General features: G+C 48.4%; 1 protein-coding gene across 3 annotated transcripts; it reads right to left on the reverse strand.

Moving 5' to 3' along the window:
• Positions 1-1,667: 1,667 nt before the first annotated feature.
• NEIL2 (nei like DNA glycosylase 2) lies at positions 1,668-12,655 on the reverse strand. Of its 3 annotated transcripts, none has more exons than XM_005209827.5 (5): positions 12,573-12,655; positions 10,240-10,379; positions 7,746-8,083; positions 5,271-5,470; positions 1,668-2,713 (listed from the first exon to the last, which is right to left on the reverse strand). In XM_005209827.5, the coding sequence occupies exons 2-5, from the start codon at positions 10,375-10,377 to the stop codon at positions 2,400-2,402; spliced, it is 990 nt and encodes a 329-aa protein (XP_005209884.1). In that variant the 5' UTR covers positions 10,378-10,379; positions 12,573-12,655; the 3' UTR covers positions 1,668-2,399.
• Between the last annotated feature and the right edge of the window lie 5,505 nt (positions 12,656-18,160).

Below are 18,160 nucleotides of genomic sequence, written 5' to 3' on the forward strand. Positions count from 1 at the left end.
TGGAACCCAGTCCATGCAGTTCTGCTGAAGAACTGAAAACGTGGTCATCAACCTTCACAACTCAGCTACTAGGTGCTACTATTTTCCTCATTACAGACTGAAGTCAGAGAAGTGATAAGTCAGTTCCTGAGAGGACAGAGTAGACTGAGAATTATTCTCCCATGTTTTGCTCTATAAAATTTTATGTGGCTTGAATTTTAACAACTTAAATGATAAAATAAGGAATCTCCTTTTCCCTCTTGGCTTTCTACCATTCCTACCCTGACAACCTTCCACTATGGGTTCATCCAGCATAGCTCTTCTTTTTGACCCTAAGCTACTAGAGACTGCTGGACAAGGTCAGGAAATGGAGCAACTAACTACTCTGGTCTCCAGCCTGGTTCTACAACCTTCCCTTGAGCTCTAACTTCCCCTCACAGCTGTTACAAAAGCTCCCTAACTCCTATTCTGTGCCTCAAAAAGACCTCACCTCCAGCTCATTTTCTCTGTGTCTATTTTTCTTTTCCTACTCGAGCCCAGGCTTCTCTACATGCTGGCACTTGTATTTTCTCTTCATCCTGGTTTCCCCCTCACCTGATCATACACACATCCTGACATCACTTCCGTCTGTGATCCTCTTTCTCATTTCCTTCAAGGACCACCTTCTTGAAGAGCAGAGCTCCCTCACAGCTCACTGGGCTCCCACCCAGTCCTCAGCCCCTACAGACTGGCTGCCATTCTGCACAATTGGCTCTCATAGGTCATGACCTCAAATTTGCCCTACTGTCAAATTCAGAGGCCTCTTCTCTGTCCTGTGCACCACTGGCTGCCCCCAGAGTTCTCTCCTCCTCTTCGATCTGATCTCCAGTTGGCTTCTGTCATCTCTTGCTTCTTATACAAAAGATCTTAAGGCTCTCTTGTGACCATCCTTCTCAGGCCGCACGAGTACCCTTGTTAACCTTCTCGAACTGACCCTCCGCTCCAAGGAAAGCTCCCAAATCCATGTCTGCAAGCCTGCACTGGCAGCAAGCTTCCTGGCTGTTGTCCTCTGCTTCGGTACAGGTACCCCAAGCTCAGCGCACAAGGTCTGTCTCCTCATGGAACCTGCTCAGTTCCTCCGACTTTCTATCTCAAGGGCAAAGTGGGGGTGGCTTCCTCTAGCTCTCAGCTGCCAGGCCTGAGCCATCCTCAGCCCCTCCCCAGCCATATTTCCACATCCAGTCAGCTGACATCCATCACCATGGTGACCCTCCCATCTCTGCCTCTTTCCACTTCCACTGCTGTTTCTAGTTCTGTGGCTTCTTTTCTCAACAACTGCCAACAGCATTTTCCCTTTTCTATTAATCTCAGTGAGTGTCCACTCACATGCAGGCTGTGATGTCTGCCCAGCCCAGCCCTTCTTATACTCCAGCCCCTTGCAGACACTAACTTACAGGAAGCGGCCTGTGTGGGTACCCCCTGGCCCCCAGCCAGTGCCTGCCATCAGGTGGCTTTCCCCACCCCACCGTGGGCAGCTCAGTGACTTCAGACAGACAAGAGTAACGAGTGCATGGCTGCCTTCCTCCCAGCCCCGCTCCTTGTAAGCAGACCCATCTGGCCAACTCAACACGTCTCACACGGTGCCTTCACAAAGAGCTCAGTTACGTATGGTGAAAGAATCTTTCCTACCAAATAAAGATGACAGCACAAAGTAATGAACAGCTTTATTTCCATGTCCTGGTTTCTTCGAGGTTTTGCTAACAACTTTGATCCCTGTACTGGTGAGCTTGTCAGTAGTCACAAATACATCACCTTGAGGAGGAAACAAGGTTTTGTTTTTGTTTCTATAACCCATTGGACACACCAAGAAAATGGCCAGCTCCCTGATCCTGTCTCTCCTCCTTCTCCTGGTATCTCTGTCCCACGGGAAGGGTCCAATCGAGAGGCTAAATTCGAGCACTACTCTCCTGTTACTTCCCCCTCAGCCCTGGATCCCTCTTGAGGAAAAAAGAAGGATGATAATTCCCTTTTCCTGGTTCTCAAATGGAGGATCTTAACTCCAGCCAGTGTTTTAAAACCAAAACCAAACCAAATAAAACATCTGCAAAGCAGAGCTGGGCCTGGCTGTCTCCCACTGGCTCTCACTTGCTCTGCCACACTGTCATTTCGGGAGGTCTTCCCTAAAGTGCCATTGTGACTTGTCTCATCTTTCACAATGGGGATCAGATAGGAAGAATTAACCAAAACTAGCAGAGAACAAAATCAAACTTTGTGAAAACCGCCCTAGACCGAACTCCAGTGAGATGGACATCAATAGTCCTAGCATCCCAACCACCCAATTCCTGTGCCCAGTCCCAATCTCTGCCCACAGCTCTGTCTGCAATGCTCAGGCATCACAGTCCCTTCAGGGCAAAGCTCCATATAGGAGGAGGCTGGACGCTCTAGGAGGGCTGCAGCTGCTTGGGCTCATCTGCTGACAACCTGGGCTGGCACTGGGGGCACCACCACGTGAGCCTCTGGAAGCCCCCCGGCGGCCCCAGGGACTCTCTGACCACCTGGTGCCCGGCAGGGCACTGCTCCTTCTGGTAGATCTGCGTGTGCTGCCGTGTGCCCTGGAATTTGCCCTGCAGCCAGTCTGCACTGAAGGCCACCACATGGTCCACCAGGGCCTCGAGGCGTGGAAGACCCAGGAGGGAGCCTGGAGAAAGCGGGTGGATCCCGGCTCTGAACAGGGCCTCGTTCTTAATGATGTTCCCTGGAAGAAGGTGGGGAGGGGACAAGGGAAGGCAAAAGGAAACGTCCATAAGAAAAGCTGGCCACAAAATTAATAAAACAGAGCAAAGCTAGCGTACGGAGCACCTCAGGAGGAACCACGCGTCCTTGGGGCTCTCAAGGGAGTCACTGCACTGAGTCAGTCACACCATCTGCAAAGGATTTCCTAACACTTACCCATCTGGTGGATTACAGTCCATAGAGTTGCAAAGAGTTGGACACAACTGAGGTGACTTAGTATGCACACACCCCAGAGGTGGTTGTAAAGATGAAATGACATAAAACTCACACATGGCCCAAGTTATAGCAAAGAGATTAACAAAAGAGGCTTGGATCTGAGTGCCTGGCTGTGAATCCTGGCCCAACCAGACCCAGCTACCTGACCCTATAGAGTTTCCTGCCTTCCTTCAGCTTCTGTCTCCTTCTCTCTAAAATGGGGGTGGGTAACCCGATTTTTGTGGGCAGAAAATGAGAATTCTCACACATACATACAAATGCTGAGCACTATGCTGGTATGTAGAGAGTAATAATAAATACTGCCGCTGCTGCTGCTGCGTCTCTTCAGTCATGTCTGACTCTGTGCGACCTCATAGACGGCAGCCCACCAGGCTCCCCCGTCCCTGGGATTCTCCAGGCAAGAACACTGGAGTGGGCTTCCATTTCCTTCTCCAATGCATGAAAGTGAAAAGTGAAAGTGAAGTCGCTCAGTCGTGTCTGACTCCTAGCGACCCCATGGACTGCAGCCTACCAGGCTCCTCCGTCCATGGGATTTTCTAGGCAAGAGTACTGGAGTGGGGTGCCATTGCCTTCTCTGATAATAAATACTAGCTGCTATTATTATTTAAAATGTCAAGCTTAATGCCTGAAATATAGAAAGTGTTCAGAAGGTGTTATTTTTTACATTTTAATTTTTTAAAATATTTACTTATTTTTAATTGATGATTGCTTTATAATATTGGTTTGATTAGAAGGTGTTATTTTATTTTTTTCTACTCCTGTCTCATTTGCTGTGACGTCAACTTTGACCTCTCCTTTCAGAATCAGTAAGTTTCTTCAAAATGTCCCAACAGTGCATTTTCTTTAACCTCCACTAGGCATTTATCACAGTCTATCTTAAGTTCCAGGAAGTTGAGTCCAAGTCTGCTGGGTTATTAACACTCTCCTCCAGGAGAGACAGTGGGCTTAGTGGCAGGCAGACGTTTAGCATGCGTGGAGTGATGGATGGGTGAAAAGACTGCTCTTTCCAAGCACTTCACAGTCAGACAAAATTTCTAATTCACCAGTGGACTACCTGGTTCATATCTCAGCTGTGCTCTTAGAGCAAAGGGTCTTTTGCTTCAATTTTTTCATCTGAATGAAGGAAAAACTGGTAAGTGGCCATCCTGCAGAAGAGCAGTAAGGGTGGAACTGTGTGCCTGGCAAGGCGGAGTCAGTCACCTGAAAAACGTCAGCTGTTATGATTACTGTCCACAATAGCAGCTAGTTTATAGAGTATTTCTCTTGCTGCTGCTGCTGCTAAGTCGCTTCAGTCATGTCTGACCCTGTGCGACCGCATAGACGGAAGCCCACCAGGCTCCTCTGTCCCTGGGATTCTCCAGGCAAGAACACTGGAGTGGGTTGCCATTTCCTTCTCCAATGCATGAAAGTGAAAAGTGAAAGTGAAGTCGTTCAGTCGTGTCCGACTCTTAGCGACCTCATGGACTGTAGCCTACCAGGCTCCTCCATCCATGGGATTTTCCAGGCAAGAGTACTGGAGTGGGGTGCCATTGCCTTCATTTCTCTTGCTAAATTACCCTAAATGCTGCTCCTAGAAGCCTGTGCTCCTCTGGGTGCAGGAACTGTCATGATCCTACTATATGCTGCTAAGTCAGTTAAGTCGTGTCCGACTCTGTGTGACCCCATAGATGGCAGCCCACCAGGCTCTGCCATCCCTGGGATTCTCCAGGCAAGAACACTGGAGTGGGTTGCCATTTCCTTCTCCAGTGCATGAAAGTGAAAAGTGAAAGTCGCTCAGTTGTGTCCGACTCTTCATGACCCCATGGACTGTAGCCTACCAGGCTCCTCCGTCCATGGGATTTTCCAGGCAAGAGTACTGGAGTGGGTTGCCATTGCCTTCTCCAGATCCTACTATATACGACAATTTAAAAATAAATTAAAAAAAAAAGGATGGAGGGATGTGACCCCTGCTCTCTAGAAGGTCATGCTCCAGGAGGCTGTCAGGCCAACTATGACTAACAATATAATCAGGGTAGGAGAGAAGTCAGAAAAGCCTGATAACTCCCTCATTTTAAAAAACAGGGAAGGGACTTTCTGTGGTGGTCCAGTGGTTAAGATGCTGCACTTCCAATGCAGGGGGCATGGGTTCAATCCCTGGTCAGACAACTAAGACCCCACATGCCACAAGGCAAAAAAAAAAAAAAAAAGAGGGAAGTAGAGCCAAGGAGCCCTGAGAGCTGTGGTGGGTCCCAGTGTCCCACCTCCCGGACAAGGGACTTTCTCACTAGGTCTATCGGGGGACCACCCTCTGCCATCAGCCGTACCTAAGCCTGAGAAGTATCGCTGGTCCAACAGCGTATAGCAGATGGGCTGCTCCCGGCCCAGAGCCTCCAGGGCCTGTCCTCGGTGAAACTTTTCTGACAATATGTCAGAGGCGGGACTGACCACAGGGGAAGAGAAGCGCCATGTCATCTGACAGTTATAGAAGGCCAGGAAGCCACTCCCGCTGAAATGTAGGACCAGCCTGGGAAGAGAGGAGAGGCCACAGTCCACAGGGTGATGCCAGCAGCATCTGGTCCTGTGTGCACACACGGCTCCCACTCCACGCAGGACAAACCTGGAGAAGCTCAGGTCCCAGAGGACAAAAGGGATGGCTCTGCCACAACTGTCAAACTCTCACAGCCAAATGGAGTAATTAGAAGAAAAAATATATATTCTCCTTTTTCCTGATCAAAACAATACATAGAAGACAACTTGGGACATACAGAAGAGTCTCAAGTTCAGGAGGTGTGGCTACGGCCCAAAGCAGGGCTTGTTAGGAAGGAGGGCAGAGCCGATGCTAAGGAGGCCCCTCTCCCATCCTGGGCAAGATCACACTCACTCCCCTGGGCTTCCTGAATTGCAGACACAGAGAAGAAACCTCCATGAACCCCGATAAGCAACAGTGGGTCACTCTGTGAGGGGAGAGACTCAGGCTGCAGCTGGACACCAAGACTCACGCATCTTTATGTGAAAGTTAAGGGACAATTTGAGAGGAACAGGACTCAGAAAAACACCTGTGCATGGTATTTGAGGTGATTACTCAAGGAAAAATACATCCCAAATGGAAATGAAATCAGCAGGATTCAAGGTGGAGGAAGATGGAAAGGATGGGTGAAGATATCAGCACAGGACCCTGTAACATCTACTGCACGATCTGAGGTCTACAGTCATGGCAGAGCACCTGAGAATGTAAACCAAGTGTGAGGGAAGGAGGCGCCTAACAAAGGACACCCCTCGTATGTTTTTAATATCACTGAATTTAATTATACATAACTAACAATTTAGTTAATTAGCCATCTGGAACTAAAATTCTAAACTAGCTCAGCAGACACAGAAGATGGGGTAGAAATGACAGAAAAGTATAGAAGTAGAAATAGTAATATTTTAAAAGTCTCAACTTGGAGAGAGGGGTGGCAGGAGAGTGAGTGAAACACCAGTGTTCATAATAAGGGAGAAGATTATTAATGTAAAGCTATCAAAAAATTGATAGTTATTAACCCAGGGGGGAAAAAAACAGGTATCATTTAAAGATAAGATTACCACCAATAGGATGAAGATGAATAGCAGTACTTCCCAATTAACAGGGGTTTAAAAAAAGAGGGGGAAGAAAAGAAATGTGATAAATCCTGATAAATCCAACAGAAGAAAACAAGGGACAGTAAGACTGCAGATGAAAGAAAATCCAAATAGCCTAGTTACCCAATTTCAAAACAAGGAGTTTCAGTTTGAGTTTAAAGAGATACAAAAGCCTGCTATTCACTGTTGATAACAAACTTACCTAAAATAAGTGGAAAAAAATGAACCCATAAACAAGTGGAAAAAAAGTACGGGGAGTGAGCCAACCAAACATGGAACAGCACTGTTAATGTCAAAAGAAACCGAATTAGGGCCAAAGGCAGTCAGAAGGCACAGGATTATTTAATAATGAAGCTATAAAGAAACTGTGAGAGTCAGGGACCCTGATGCCCGCGACCCAGGGCAGCAAAACAAAGCCCCTAAAGTGCTTAGAAAGACACACACACACACACACACACAAGTCGCTCAGTCGTGTCCGACTCTTTGCGACCCCATGGATTGTAGCCCACCAGGCTCCTCGGTCCATGGGATTTTCCAGGCATGAATACTGGAGTGGGTTGCCGTTTCCTTCTCCAAGAAAGACAAAGAGAACCTATAAAAACACAACTACTGTGGGGGATTTCAATGCTCCTCTTCCCGAGCTTGGCATATTAAATAAGCAAAAAAATAAGCAAGAATGGAGAAAATCTGAGTGATCAAAACAACTACCTGTTCTTAACATTTACAGAGTGTTTTACTTTTTCTGTTTGGTTGGTTTTTATCAGAATGTTTTACTTTTAATGAACATTTTATCTTCATTTATGTATATAAAATGTAAGCAAAGATCAATTATGTGTTTGGCTGCAAACTTTGATGCCAAAAGTAGAAAATGTACAGGCTATTGTCCTGATCAAAATCCAATAAAAAACTTAAAAACAATGACCCCAAACACTCAAAGAAAGTAGATATAACTCAGGCCATGTTCGTTGGGAAAATTATCCCCGCTCTCCAAGCTGCCAGGTGGTTCCTGTCACTCCCCTAGTGTAGACCACAGTCTCCCTGCCATCACGGTGGCCAGGGAAGTGGGTTCTCTCTCCCAGAAGTGGGCTGCCAGAGGGCAGGTGGAGAGCCTGGCCCAGGCAAAGCCCGGAGACCCTGCACAGCCGCAGTCCCAGCCCATGGCCTACTCGACCACGCCTCACCTGGGTACAGGGTCCCTCCAGTCACCCCTCTTGTTTGCCTTCTTCGCTCTGGAGAACTCGTTCACCCGAATGCTGCCAAACAAACCAAAGCTGACCTGCAGCCATCTCTCAGCACCTCCTGCAGGGGTGTCTCCCCCCAAACACTGCAGACCATCGTCTCCACTGGGGACAGCACTGTCTCCTCCCGGGGACCAGGAGGACGGGTCAGAGGCTTCTTGGTGGTGCCTGGCTTTGTCCTTCTGCTCTCCTTCTCGTAGAGGCTCTGACAGTAGGGAATTGCCCAGGGACACAGCTTCTTCATCTGGATCAAATCTAAGGAATAATTTCTTTCCATGGACCTAGAAAAAGATGAACATGATCTAAGGCTTGGTATAGAATTATTTGTGTCTTCCCAAAATTCATATGTTGAAATCTACCCTCAATATGATGGTGTCTAGAGGTGGGGCCTCCAGGAGGTGATCAGGTCATGGGGATAGAGCCCTCATACATCGGACTAGTGCCTTTATAAAAGAGACTGCAGAGGGCTCCCCCACCTCTTCCTCCACATGAGGACACAGCAAGAAGACACCTGTCTACAAACCAGGAAGTTGATCCTCACTAGACACTGAATCTGCTGGCACCTTGACCTTGGACTTCCCATGCTCCAGACTGTGAGAAATAAATTTTTGTTGCTATAAGCCACCTGGTGTGACATGTTCTGTTACTGCAGTCCACAAAGACTGAGCCTTTTAGACCTAGAAAGGGGAAGACTGGAAGAGGTGCATCCAGCCATTTATCCTAATATAAATGTCTCCCCTTCTGCCTCTTCTATGAAGCTTTCCCAACTTGAGTATTCGGGACTTGCCTTTTGTTCCAGTCATATGAGCACTTAGTATACAGTTTTCAAAATGATTAGTAGCAAGTGGAACAATCGTATCAGCAATGAAAGAGATGTACGCTGGATGCAGGGCCACTCTAGAATGCCCAAGAGGAAATGCTTCCAATTTTTTAATGGATTAGCCAGTCTTCTGAGTCTGTTATGAAAAATTATTTTCTACGAGCCAGCTCTGTGACAGCAGATGCTAAGATGCAGGCCTCTGGGATCCAGAGACAAAGGGACATTAGTTGTGTCCTGCAAACTTTGCAGGACAGTGTGGACAAAGAGTACAGGTGCTCTCGTGCAGACCTGGAGGTTAGAGGGCTTGGGCTCCAGTCTCTGCCCCTTGCCAGCCTATGTCAGCTTGGGCTAACCACTCTCCCTTCCTTGAGCCCCTCCTTCAAATGCAGAAAACATGTGAAGTTCTAGCAGACCTCTTACAAACATCTTTCAGTTCTAACTGAGGTTTTATAGACTGGGATGTATGTGTGAGACAGAGAGAGAGAAAGGAAAGAGAGATAGAAGGGCAAGGTGGAAGATAGAAAACTAGTATTTACTGAGTGCCTATTATGTGCCAGGCATAAAGTCTACTTAGTTCAATTTTAACTGGTAGGTGGTTTACCCCATTTTACAACTCAAGCAGACACTAGAGCTGAGACGTTGAGTACCTTGTTTAGGAGCACACAGCTAAGAAGCAGCAGAACTCATAAGTTTCTCTACCACCAATTACTGTAAGTCTCCTAAGTACCGGACACTCAGTTAAGTGCTAGGAATACAATAATGCTGAGGTCACAGCCCCTGTCCTGTTTATTTGTCTCCTGCAATCAAAAGACAGGACAAATTTAGGAATGAGGGGCCAACAGGAGGACATATAAAGTACCCTGGAAGCGCATCAGGGTCTCTCCCCCCACCCAGCGCAGACAGAACAGGCTTCTCAAAGGATGTGATGGCAAGGCTGAATCCAAAGGAGACTAGGAATTACCGTGGTAACATGAAGGTACAGGAATGGGGGTGGAGTAGGGAGAAAAAGGAAGATCAGCATGTCAAACCATAAGCAAGAAGGGCTGTGAGAGGAGCTCCAAATAGTTCAGCATGATTGGGGAGAGATCTAAGGCAGGGTGAGCTGCAGGCCAGAGGGGGAGGCAAGAAATCAGATTAGCAAGTAGTCACGTGAGCCCTTAAGGGAATACCGACTGATGCTGAGGGCAAAGATGAGCCAGGCTGAAACCCAGAACAAAGGCTATGCTCAATTCTCCACCAATTAAAAAGTAAATTAAAAAAAAAATTTTTTTAAAGGCTATGCTCTTTCCTCACCTCCTTGCTGGCCCCAGAGAATTAAATACTGTTTCCAACCAAAAGTGCACAGTGGACTCAGCTAGAGTCACCAGAATCACTTCAGACCATGAACATGAATATCCAGCTCACGCACAGTTCCATGGGCCACTGTGCCACTGACCTGAGGCTGAGAAACGTCAGCGGAGGAGTTGCATGGAGTCCCAGTGTGGCTACCCTCAGGAAAAAGGAAATAACTGCATGGAAAGTCTTAACAGAAACTGAGGGGAGGGACAGGCTGTGTTGATGGAGCTGGCCCACCGGAGTGAGGTATGGAACGAACCTGCTGGAAGACAGTGAACTCACCTGGCTGTCCTGCAGCCAGAGGGACTGGAAACTTGTGGGGTTTAGCTTCTTGCTGCTGCCTCCTGTCTTGACCACCTGCTGCCCCACAAAGGGAGAAACCAGATGGTGAAACTTCCTCACAGACGGCCCCTCTGGCATCCCTGCCGGCAGAAACGAGGAAAGAGGCTGCTGACTTAGCTGGTTTCTCCAGCATTTCTGGTGGGTTCCAAACTTTCAAGTAGCCACGTTTTTGCCATCAACTTTAAGAGCATATACAGCCAAAAAGGGAATGTGGTTGGGGAGGGAGGTGGTCAGATCAAAGAGAAACCCCAGGAATTCCCTGGTGGTGGAGTGGATAAGAATCCCCCTGCCAATGCAGGGGACATGGGTTCGATCCCTGGTCTGGGAGGATCCCATATGCCACAGAGCATATGTGAATCCCGTGAATTACAACTACTGAGCCCGAGAGTTGCAACTACTAATGTACAAGTGCCTAGAGCCTGTGCTCTGTAACAAGAGAAGCTCCGGCTCACTGCAAATAGAGAAAGCCCATGCAGAGCAAGGACCCAGCATAGCCAAAAAATAAAAATAAATAACATGTCCCCCCAAATTTTTTAAAAAGTAAGTCCAGCTGCAGCAGGGTATAAGCCAGTTTCCCAAGGAGGGTTGCCTCATCCAGACCCTCACCTTTCTCCAGGCAGCACCAACAACATGCCAGGCACCACACCACAAGCGTCCTCCGCTTTGACCCTGCAGCCTGAACAGGAGCCAGCCCTTGTCAACTTTTTTCCTGGACTGCGGCCCTAGCTCATCTCCATGCTTTCTCTGTCCTCCTCTGTCTGCCTTCCCAAATCATCTCAGCCCACTGCTGGTGCTTTGTCTCCCCTCTTTCAGTGGAGAGATGGCTGGGACAGAGAAAGCTGTAAGGGACACAGACACAGATGCCGATTCAGCATGCCCGGACCATCCTGCTAGCAGGAGCACTGTGTATGTGACAACCACGCAGCGCTCAGGACCGTGACAAGTCACGGGGTCATGTCATGTCAGATCCACAGCCAGCTTAACTAGAGAAAATTAGCCCTGGTAACTGAGAAACAGCTGGGGTTTCATTTTAACCCTGATGTAGGTCACCTGGCACCCCCATCTCTTCCTGCCCCAAATCATCACACTCCACTGGGGTCTTGTGGGGGGGCATTCATATGTTTGAGTCTAAGTGCTCAGCACCCCAGCTTCTAAGACACTGAAGGCATCCCCCCCACTCTTATACTACTTATCCACCAGCTTCCTCAACTGCACAGGCCTGCAAATGATGATGAAAACACAAGGAACTAAGCAGCTTCCTGGCATGGTGGTAGCTACTGCATTTCAGTAACTCTGAAAAGAATTTAAAAATCTCAGAAATGGGTGTGGCTCTTACAATCCATGTTTTCCCACTGTTTAATTAGCACCACATTCCATAACATTAATATGTATTTTTACTTTGATGGCGCTTTAGACTCACTAAAATGTAATGTGGTTGCCCCTAATCAGACCTTCAAGACACTCGACAGAGTATCCTGACAAAACTGCGCGGCTGCAGGGAGACCGGCCACAGTTAAGTCGACCTGAACTTCTGCCAGCTCTGCGCCCTGGTCCTCTCCAACAGAGGAAGCTTCTGGAAAAGCTCCCGTCTGAAATGCATCTGATCCTTAAGATCTTTCGACACAAGGGCATGTGTTTTTTAGGTTTACTTATGGAGATGGAAAGCTGGGCTCAGTTACAGCCTTAAGAGGCAAGAAGCCAAAGGGACACGGATTCCAAGGGGACACCCCACCCACCCTCGAGCCCCTCCCCCGAACGGTGAACCGCGCGACGCTGGCTAAGGGGCTGGCTTGCGGACCACAAAGAAAGGAGGAGGGGAGGGGGCGTCGCCGGCGTCCCCTTTCCTCTGCAGATCGACGCCCCCCCCACCATCCCCACCCCTCCCCCACTCCCCAGAAGTCTAAAATGGCTGCTTTTCCCAACGCCGCCTCCGGGTGATGTGCGGGAGAGGCGGGTGCAAAGACGGAGCAGACGGTCACTGCACTCCACTGGGGGTGGTGGGGTGGTGGGGGGTGGGGCGGTAGGTTAAAAAGTGGTAAACAGCCGAAAAGAAAGAAAAATTCGACCCGGGGTACGGGTTTTCATGAGGGATGCTTCTAAAATGTTCGGTAACTGAGTTTTCATGCGGCTAACAGGTGATGAGGGTAAAGCTGGGGAAAAGCCCTGCATTTCCAACTCGGGGTGGGGAGGTCGCTACCGCCGAGGACGCGACTTCCAGTCCTCACCCGCGCAGGTCGTGCGACGCCGCTGGTGGGGCTCGCGGCTGGACTCACCTGCCCTGGGCCCGTCCGGGACCCCAAAGGCCCGCACGGAGCCTCGTGGAGAGGCAGATGCGAGGTTGGGGACCAGGACGCGTAAGGCGAGGCTCCTCCCTCGAGGGTGGGGTCGCTCGGGGCTCCGCCCCCTGCTGAGCGTTGGAGGCGGGGCTCATGCCTGGGGCGGTAGGGGTTCCGGGCTCCTCAGTCCTAACAGGTGCAGTGAACGAGCTGGGGGTCCTGAACCGCATCGCGGAGGTTTCATGTGTCTCCAGGGGCACCTGGGGAACTTGGAGGGCGGAGAGTGAGGCTCCGGGCAGGGATCTCTTCCAGTTGTCCCCTTCTTTGGACTTGTGACTGTCGATAGTGAGCCGTATTCCCCAGTGGTTCTAGCTGAAGAGAAGTTGAAAGACTTCAGCTTGGAGTGGTACCTAGACCCAGGTTGTGCAGGGTTTCCAGGTCTTAGGTTTCTACTCTTTGGGAGTGGCGGGGGTGGGCTTTAATAAATGTTCAAGATTCTGGAGTCAGATTTGAATCCTGGTTCTGCCTGTACTAGTTCTGTACTAAGCAAGCTACTTAAAATCCTTGGGCTAGGAATTCCAAGGCTGGCCGTTTAGTGGTTAGGACTTCATCTCCCAACTTATGGGGTGCGGGTTCGATCCCTGCTCAGGGAGCTAAAATCCCACATGCCTTGCAGCCAAAAAGCCATAACATAAAACAGAAACAATATATTGTAACAAATTCAGTAAAGAGTTTTAAAATGGTCCATATTAAAAAAAAGATGTTAAGAAAGTCCATGTCTATCTTCTTCATGTGTAAAACGTGCTTATAAGGATTTCGGAAAACTTGAATAAGTATATACAGCTGCTAGCGTGTCTGACGTGCAGGAGTGCTCAATAAGTGGCAGGTACTTTTTTAAGTCGAATTTCTGGGCTAGTCTCAGATGGAATGTTCGAAAATCACGCTGTTGCATTCTGGAGGCCACAAGAGAGAGAACGCTGGCGCCCTCACATGGTGAGTGTGTTAACTGCAAGGGCGGTATCTGACAACCTTTACGCCTAGTTAGAGTAGATGCTCAGGAAGCACCCCTCTTTATGGGGCTCTGTGACCTTGGGGGAGTTGTTGTTGTTGTTGTTGTTTTGATGATGGTGGGACAAAAAGGTTTGCACCAAATGATCTCTGAGATCCCCTCATGATCTTTAAGTGCATCAGGCATGGTCTCCCAATCCAGGTATTCTTCTTTCTAGCTGGGTTGTTTCCCTTCCATTTGACTCTCCCTAACCAGCTACTGCGGAGAAGGCAATGGCACCCCACTCCAATACTCTTGCCTGGAAAATCCCATGGACGGAAGAGCCTGGTAGGCTGCAGTCTATGGGGTCTCAAAGAGTCAGACACGACTGAGCAACTTCACTTTCACTTTTCGCTTTCATGCATTGAAGAAGGAAATGGCAATCCACTCCAGTGTTCTTGCCTGGAGAATCCCAAGGACGGGGAGCCTGGTGGGCTGCCGTCTATGGGGTCTCACAGAGTCGGACGCGACTGAAGCGACTTAGCAGCAGCAGCAGCAGCAACCAGCTACTGGTGGGTGAAGGCAATGGCAACCTACTCCAGTACTCTTGCCTGGAAAATCCCATGGGAGGAGCCTGGTAGGCTGCAGTCCATGGGGTCGCTAAGAGTCGGACACGACTGAAGTGACTTAGCAGCTGCAGCAGCAACCAGCTACTCGAAGGAAACCTTAGCTATACTGCCCCTAATCTTTAGCAGCTTGTGTCTTGTAACTCCCCTATACTCCCACAGACCCCAGACTCAAATCCTGTAAGGAAGGGGCTACCAGGAATTCCTCACACTTATCCTTGTGTGATCTGGTAGTACTTGTCAGCAGAGGTGAGCAGTTACGCTTTTTGTTCTTTAAAAATTGAAGTGTAATTTATATGTGGTTATGGTTTTAATCTAAAGTGAGGAGAAGCCCAATAACTATGCAGGCAAAATAATTTCCAAACATGGGCACTATTGCAGGGGTAGGCTGGAATGGGGAAACTAGCTGTGGTCAGGATGGAAGCCACATTAAGGAATTCTGCAAGGATGTCACTGAGGGGGGCTGGACCAGAAGACTTCCTGAAAATGTTTCCAGGCCACATCCCTACAGCGAAGTCTGGGGATTCTTTGAATAATGAAGCGACAATTTTACATTCTAAAGCGCCTTAGCTGGCATCACTCATTGCTTTGTTCGGCAGAGAACAATCCTATTTAGGATTCTGTTATTTCAGTCTTACCGTTTTTGTCCCGCATCCCAGCCCTAAAGTCTTAGATAATCAAGAACCCTAGAAGTAATGAAATTTTCATTTTTTAAAAAAATTTTCATAAGTTGGAAAAGGACAGGGGAATGAAAAATCTAAATGTTTCACATCTCTAATTACAACCCATTTCATTGGACTAAATCTTTTTTGGCGGAGACTAAACCTATCTTAAAAGAGAAGCAGCACAAGAGACTACAATATCTTTGTTGTAAGAGGGGTCTATTTGTATTGTTCACTGGTATCATTTACTAGTATTGAACTTCATCTGGATGAACTCCTTGCTGTCAGAGATTCAGTGATTTGGAAACTGAAACCACCGGCAGTGATTTGAACTTCAGGTGCATCTGGTTAAAAACCTATGCGATCATGTTTATTTCTCAGGTGAAGCAGGGCCACCACAGCTGTAGGACAGAAGGCAGTCACCACACAGCGCGGGGATGCAGTGTGAGTGTGTGTTGTGGGGGGCGATGGGGGTTCTCATTTATCAGCCTTCACTGGAGATGCTCCCTCTTTGGGTCCTTCTGAAGACCTCCTGACACCACCTCTAAGTCAGGGCCTAAGAGCACCAGCAGGCACCTTACAGGATTTTTCTGTTTCCACTGTTCCTGTGAACCCAGAGCACAGCTGTGTGTGGTTGCCCCTCTCTCCGTACAACTGAGCCCACAATTTCCCAGGCTTCAGCCAGTGTTCTAGCCATGCACAGAAACAAAGAAAACTGGACTTTGAGAACCTAGGTATGCTTTAGTGCCATCTTTGCTTGGATCATTTAGTTCTCCTTGTCACTGATGTCTTTTTGCAAATTGGTCTGCCGCAGCTACTGGAGGGGAGATAATCGCACAGGAGCCAGGGTGGCACAGAACAGCTGTGCTCCTAGGAGGCTACAGAACAGAGGCTCAGTTACTGTAAAGAAAGGAAACGTGTCCAGGGCCCAGAGTCCCCTGGAGCACGGATTCCACTTCCCGGGCTACACTTGGAAGCTCTGAGCCTCGTCCTTGGTTCTGGGAAGATACCTATTTGTGTTGTTAAGGATGGAGGCCTGTTTGTGTTCCAGCTTCAAGCAAGGCAAGGATATAATCTGAAGAGTAGTCTCCAATGTCAGAAAATTATTTTTAAAACTGAAAACCAATCATCTCCACTCCAAGAGCAGCTTGCCAAATGACCGAATTTCTCATGCATTAGTGTCCACATCAGTAGGTTCTGGGGGCTTAGAAGAGGGGGCATCAAATAATCCCCAGCCCAGGTCTAGTTGGTGCACGTTCAGTGAATATAAACTCATGTTCACTACTGTCACCCAAGCCAAACATCTGGGGTGAAGCACATAATCATGGCTAAATCTGCTACTACTTACCCCCTAAAGGTATCGAAAAGTCCAATATTAAGGACTCATGCTCCCGAGTGTTAAAATGATTTGATCTGCACTTCAAAATTTTTGTCATAGTGAGGGGTGAGCCTGAAAGGGACCATGAGGGATGTCTCAACCTGAACAAACACCCCCAGGGGCTGCACTCACCATGTTAGGGCAGACACTTATTCTAAGGATGCCATCTCCCACCCCCACCTCCCCATCCTTCCTCTAGCCACTTTCCAACCATCTGGGAATTGTATCCTTTCAAATATCCTGATTGGTAGCAACTTGGCCTCCTCTTGACCTCCTGGGGCCTCCCTGGTGGCTCAGATAGTAAAAGAACCTGCCTGCAATGCAGGAGACCCAGGTTGGGAAGATCCCCTGGAGAAGGGAATGGCAACCCACTCCGGTATTCTTGCCTGGAGAATTCTATGGACAGAGGAGCCTGGCAGGCTACAGACATTGGGGTCGCAAAGAGTCGGACACGACTGAGAGACTAACATTATTATTGACCTCTTCTAAGGATACATTAGGAGAAGATAATGGCACCCCACTCCAGTACTCCTGCCTGGAAAATTCCATGGACGGAGGAGCCTGGTGGGATGCAGTCCATGGGGTCACTAAGAGTCAGACATGACTGAGCGACTTCACTTTCACTTTCCACTTTCATGCATTGGAGAAGGAAATGGCAACCCACTCCAGTGTTCTTGCCTGGAGAATCCCATGGACGGGGGAGCCTGGTGGGCTGCCGTCTATGGAGTCGCACAGAGTCAGACACGACTGAAGCGACTTAGCAGCAGCAAGGATACATTTGATTTGAAAAATCAACACAGTCTGGTGAGCAAGGAGGATGAATAAAGCTGGATTTTACCATCTGGGGTGAAGCACAAGTTATGACCATATAAGGAATAAGGTCAATCTTCTGGTTCTGTGTGTGTAGGTATATATATATGTATGTATCTCCATCCTCTGAAAGCCATTCCTAAAGGGAAGTGGCAAAAATGTTTTCAGCTAAGACTTCATCATCAGAAAACACATCTTCCCCAAGGCTAATATAAATCCTGGTAGGTTTATTTTTGCTTCTGAATCTTTTTTGCTACTCTTTGCCAGAGTTATCAATTACTCATCTTTCTGGATGGTAGATGCATCGAATAGGTTTGGCTATTTCATAGCCAGTTTAAAGGCTTTTCCAATTTTATATCGAGTGCTTATTACAGTTTTTTATCCTCATTTGCTCAAAAAATAACGTGGGTGCTGTGAAAGGTCAAAGACCTTCAGTTACCAACTGGGTATAAGCCATCTGAGAGGCAGGAAGCTGCTACCAACAGTTCTGAGTGGGAGCGGATTTGCCTGTCTGGGTTCTGTTCCACAAACCTTGGAGTCACCCCCCTCAACCCCACGCCACTTTTAAGATGAAGCAAGTAAGCAAGTCTATAAGCCTAAGTGAAGACAAAATGGACAAAGGAGAGGTTTTTCCCCTCCTCTCCTACTGGTATGGAACCCTTGGGGGGCTTGTTTGGATCAAACCATAATGGAGAAGATGGCAAACAACTCAGCGTGACCCTCCAGTACACACTGTAAAATAAGGTGGACTGGAGAGTACTACCTCGCAGCTCTCCTTCACACTCCAGCTACCGGTGTTTGCCAGCAGCTCTAAAGATGGCCCCCTTCCTGGGGTGGCAACTTCTAAAAGGCCACAGGAACTTCAGTTAAGGGCTGGTTCAACCCGCCCTAGGTAACCAAACCTAGAGGTTACCTGTCAAGTCACAGACTAGTCAGTAGCAGGGCTTGGATGCGTGTCCTCGTCACTAACCACCAGCACCTACAGAGGAAGTCTCCGCCAACTGCCAAAAGGAATGGACGGAGAAGTGATTCAGCAAAGGGGCCTCGGTGGCTCAGGACTGCCTTGCAACCGGCAGCAGTGAACCTCTTAGAAAACACCGCGGAGGGAGGAGGAGAAGGGA

This window comes from Bos taurus, chromosome 8 (assembly GCF_002263795.3).
Source record: "Bos taurus isolate L1 Dominette 01449 registration number 42190680 breed Hereford chromosome 8, ARS-UCD2.0, whole genome shotgun sequence".
Classification (NCBI taxonomy): domain Eukaryota; kingdom Metazoa; phylum Chordata; class Mammalia; order Artiodactyla; family Bovidae; genus Bos; species Bos taurus.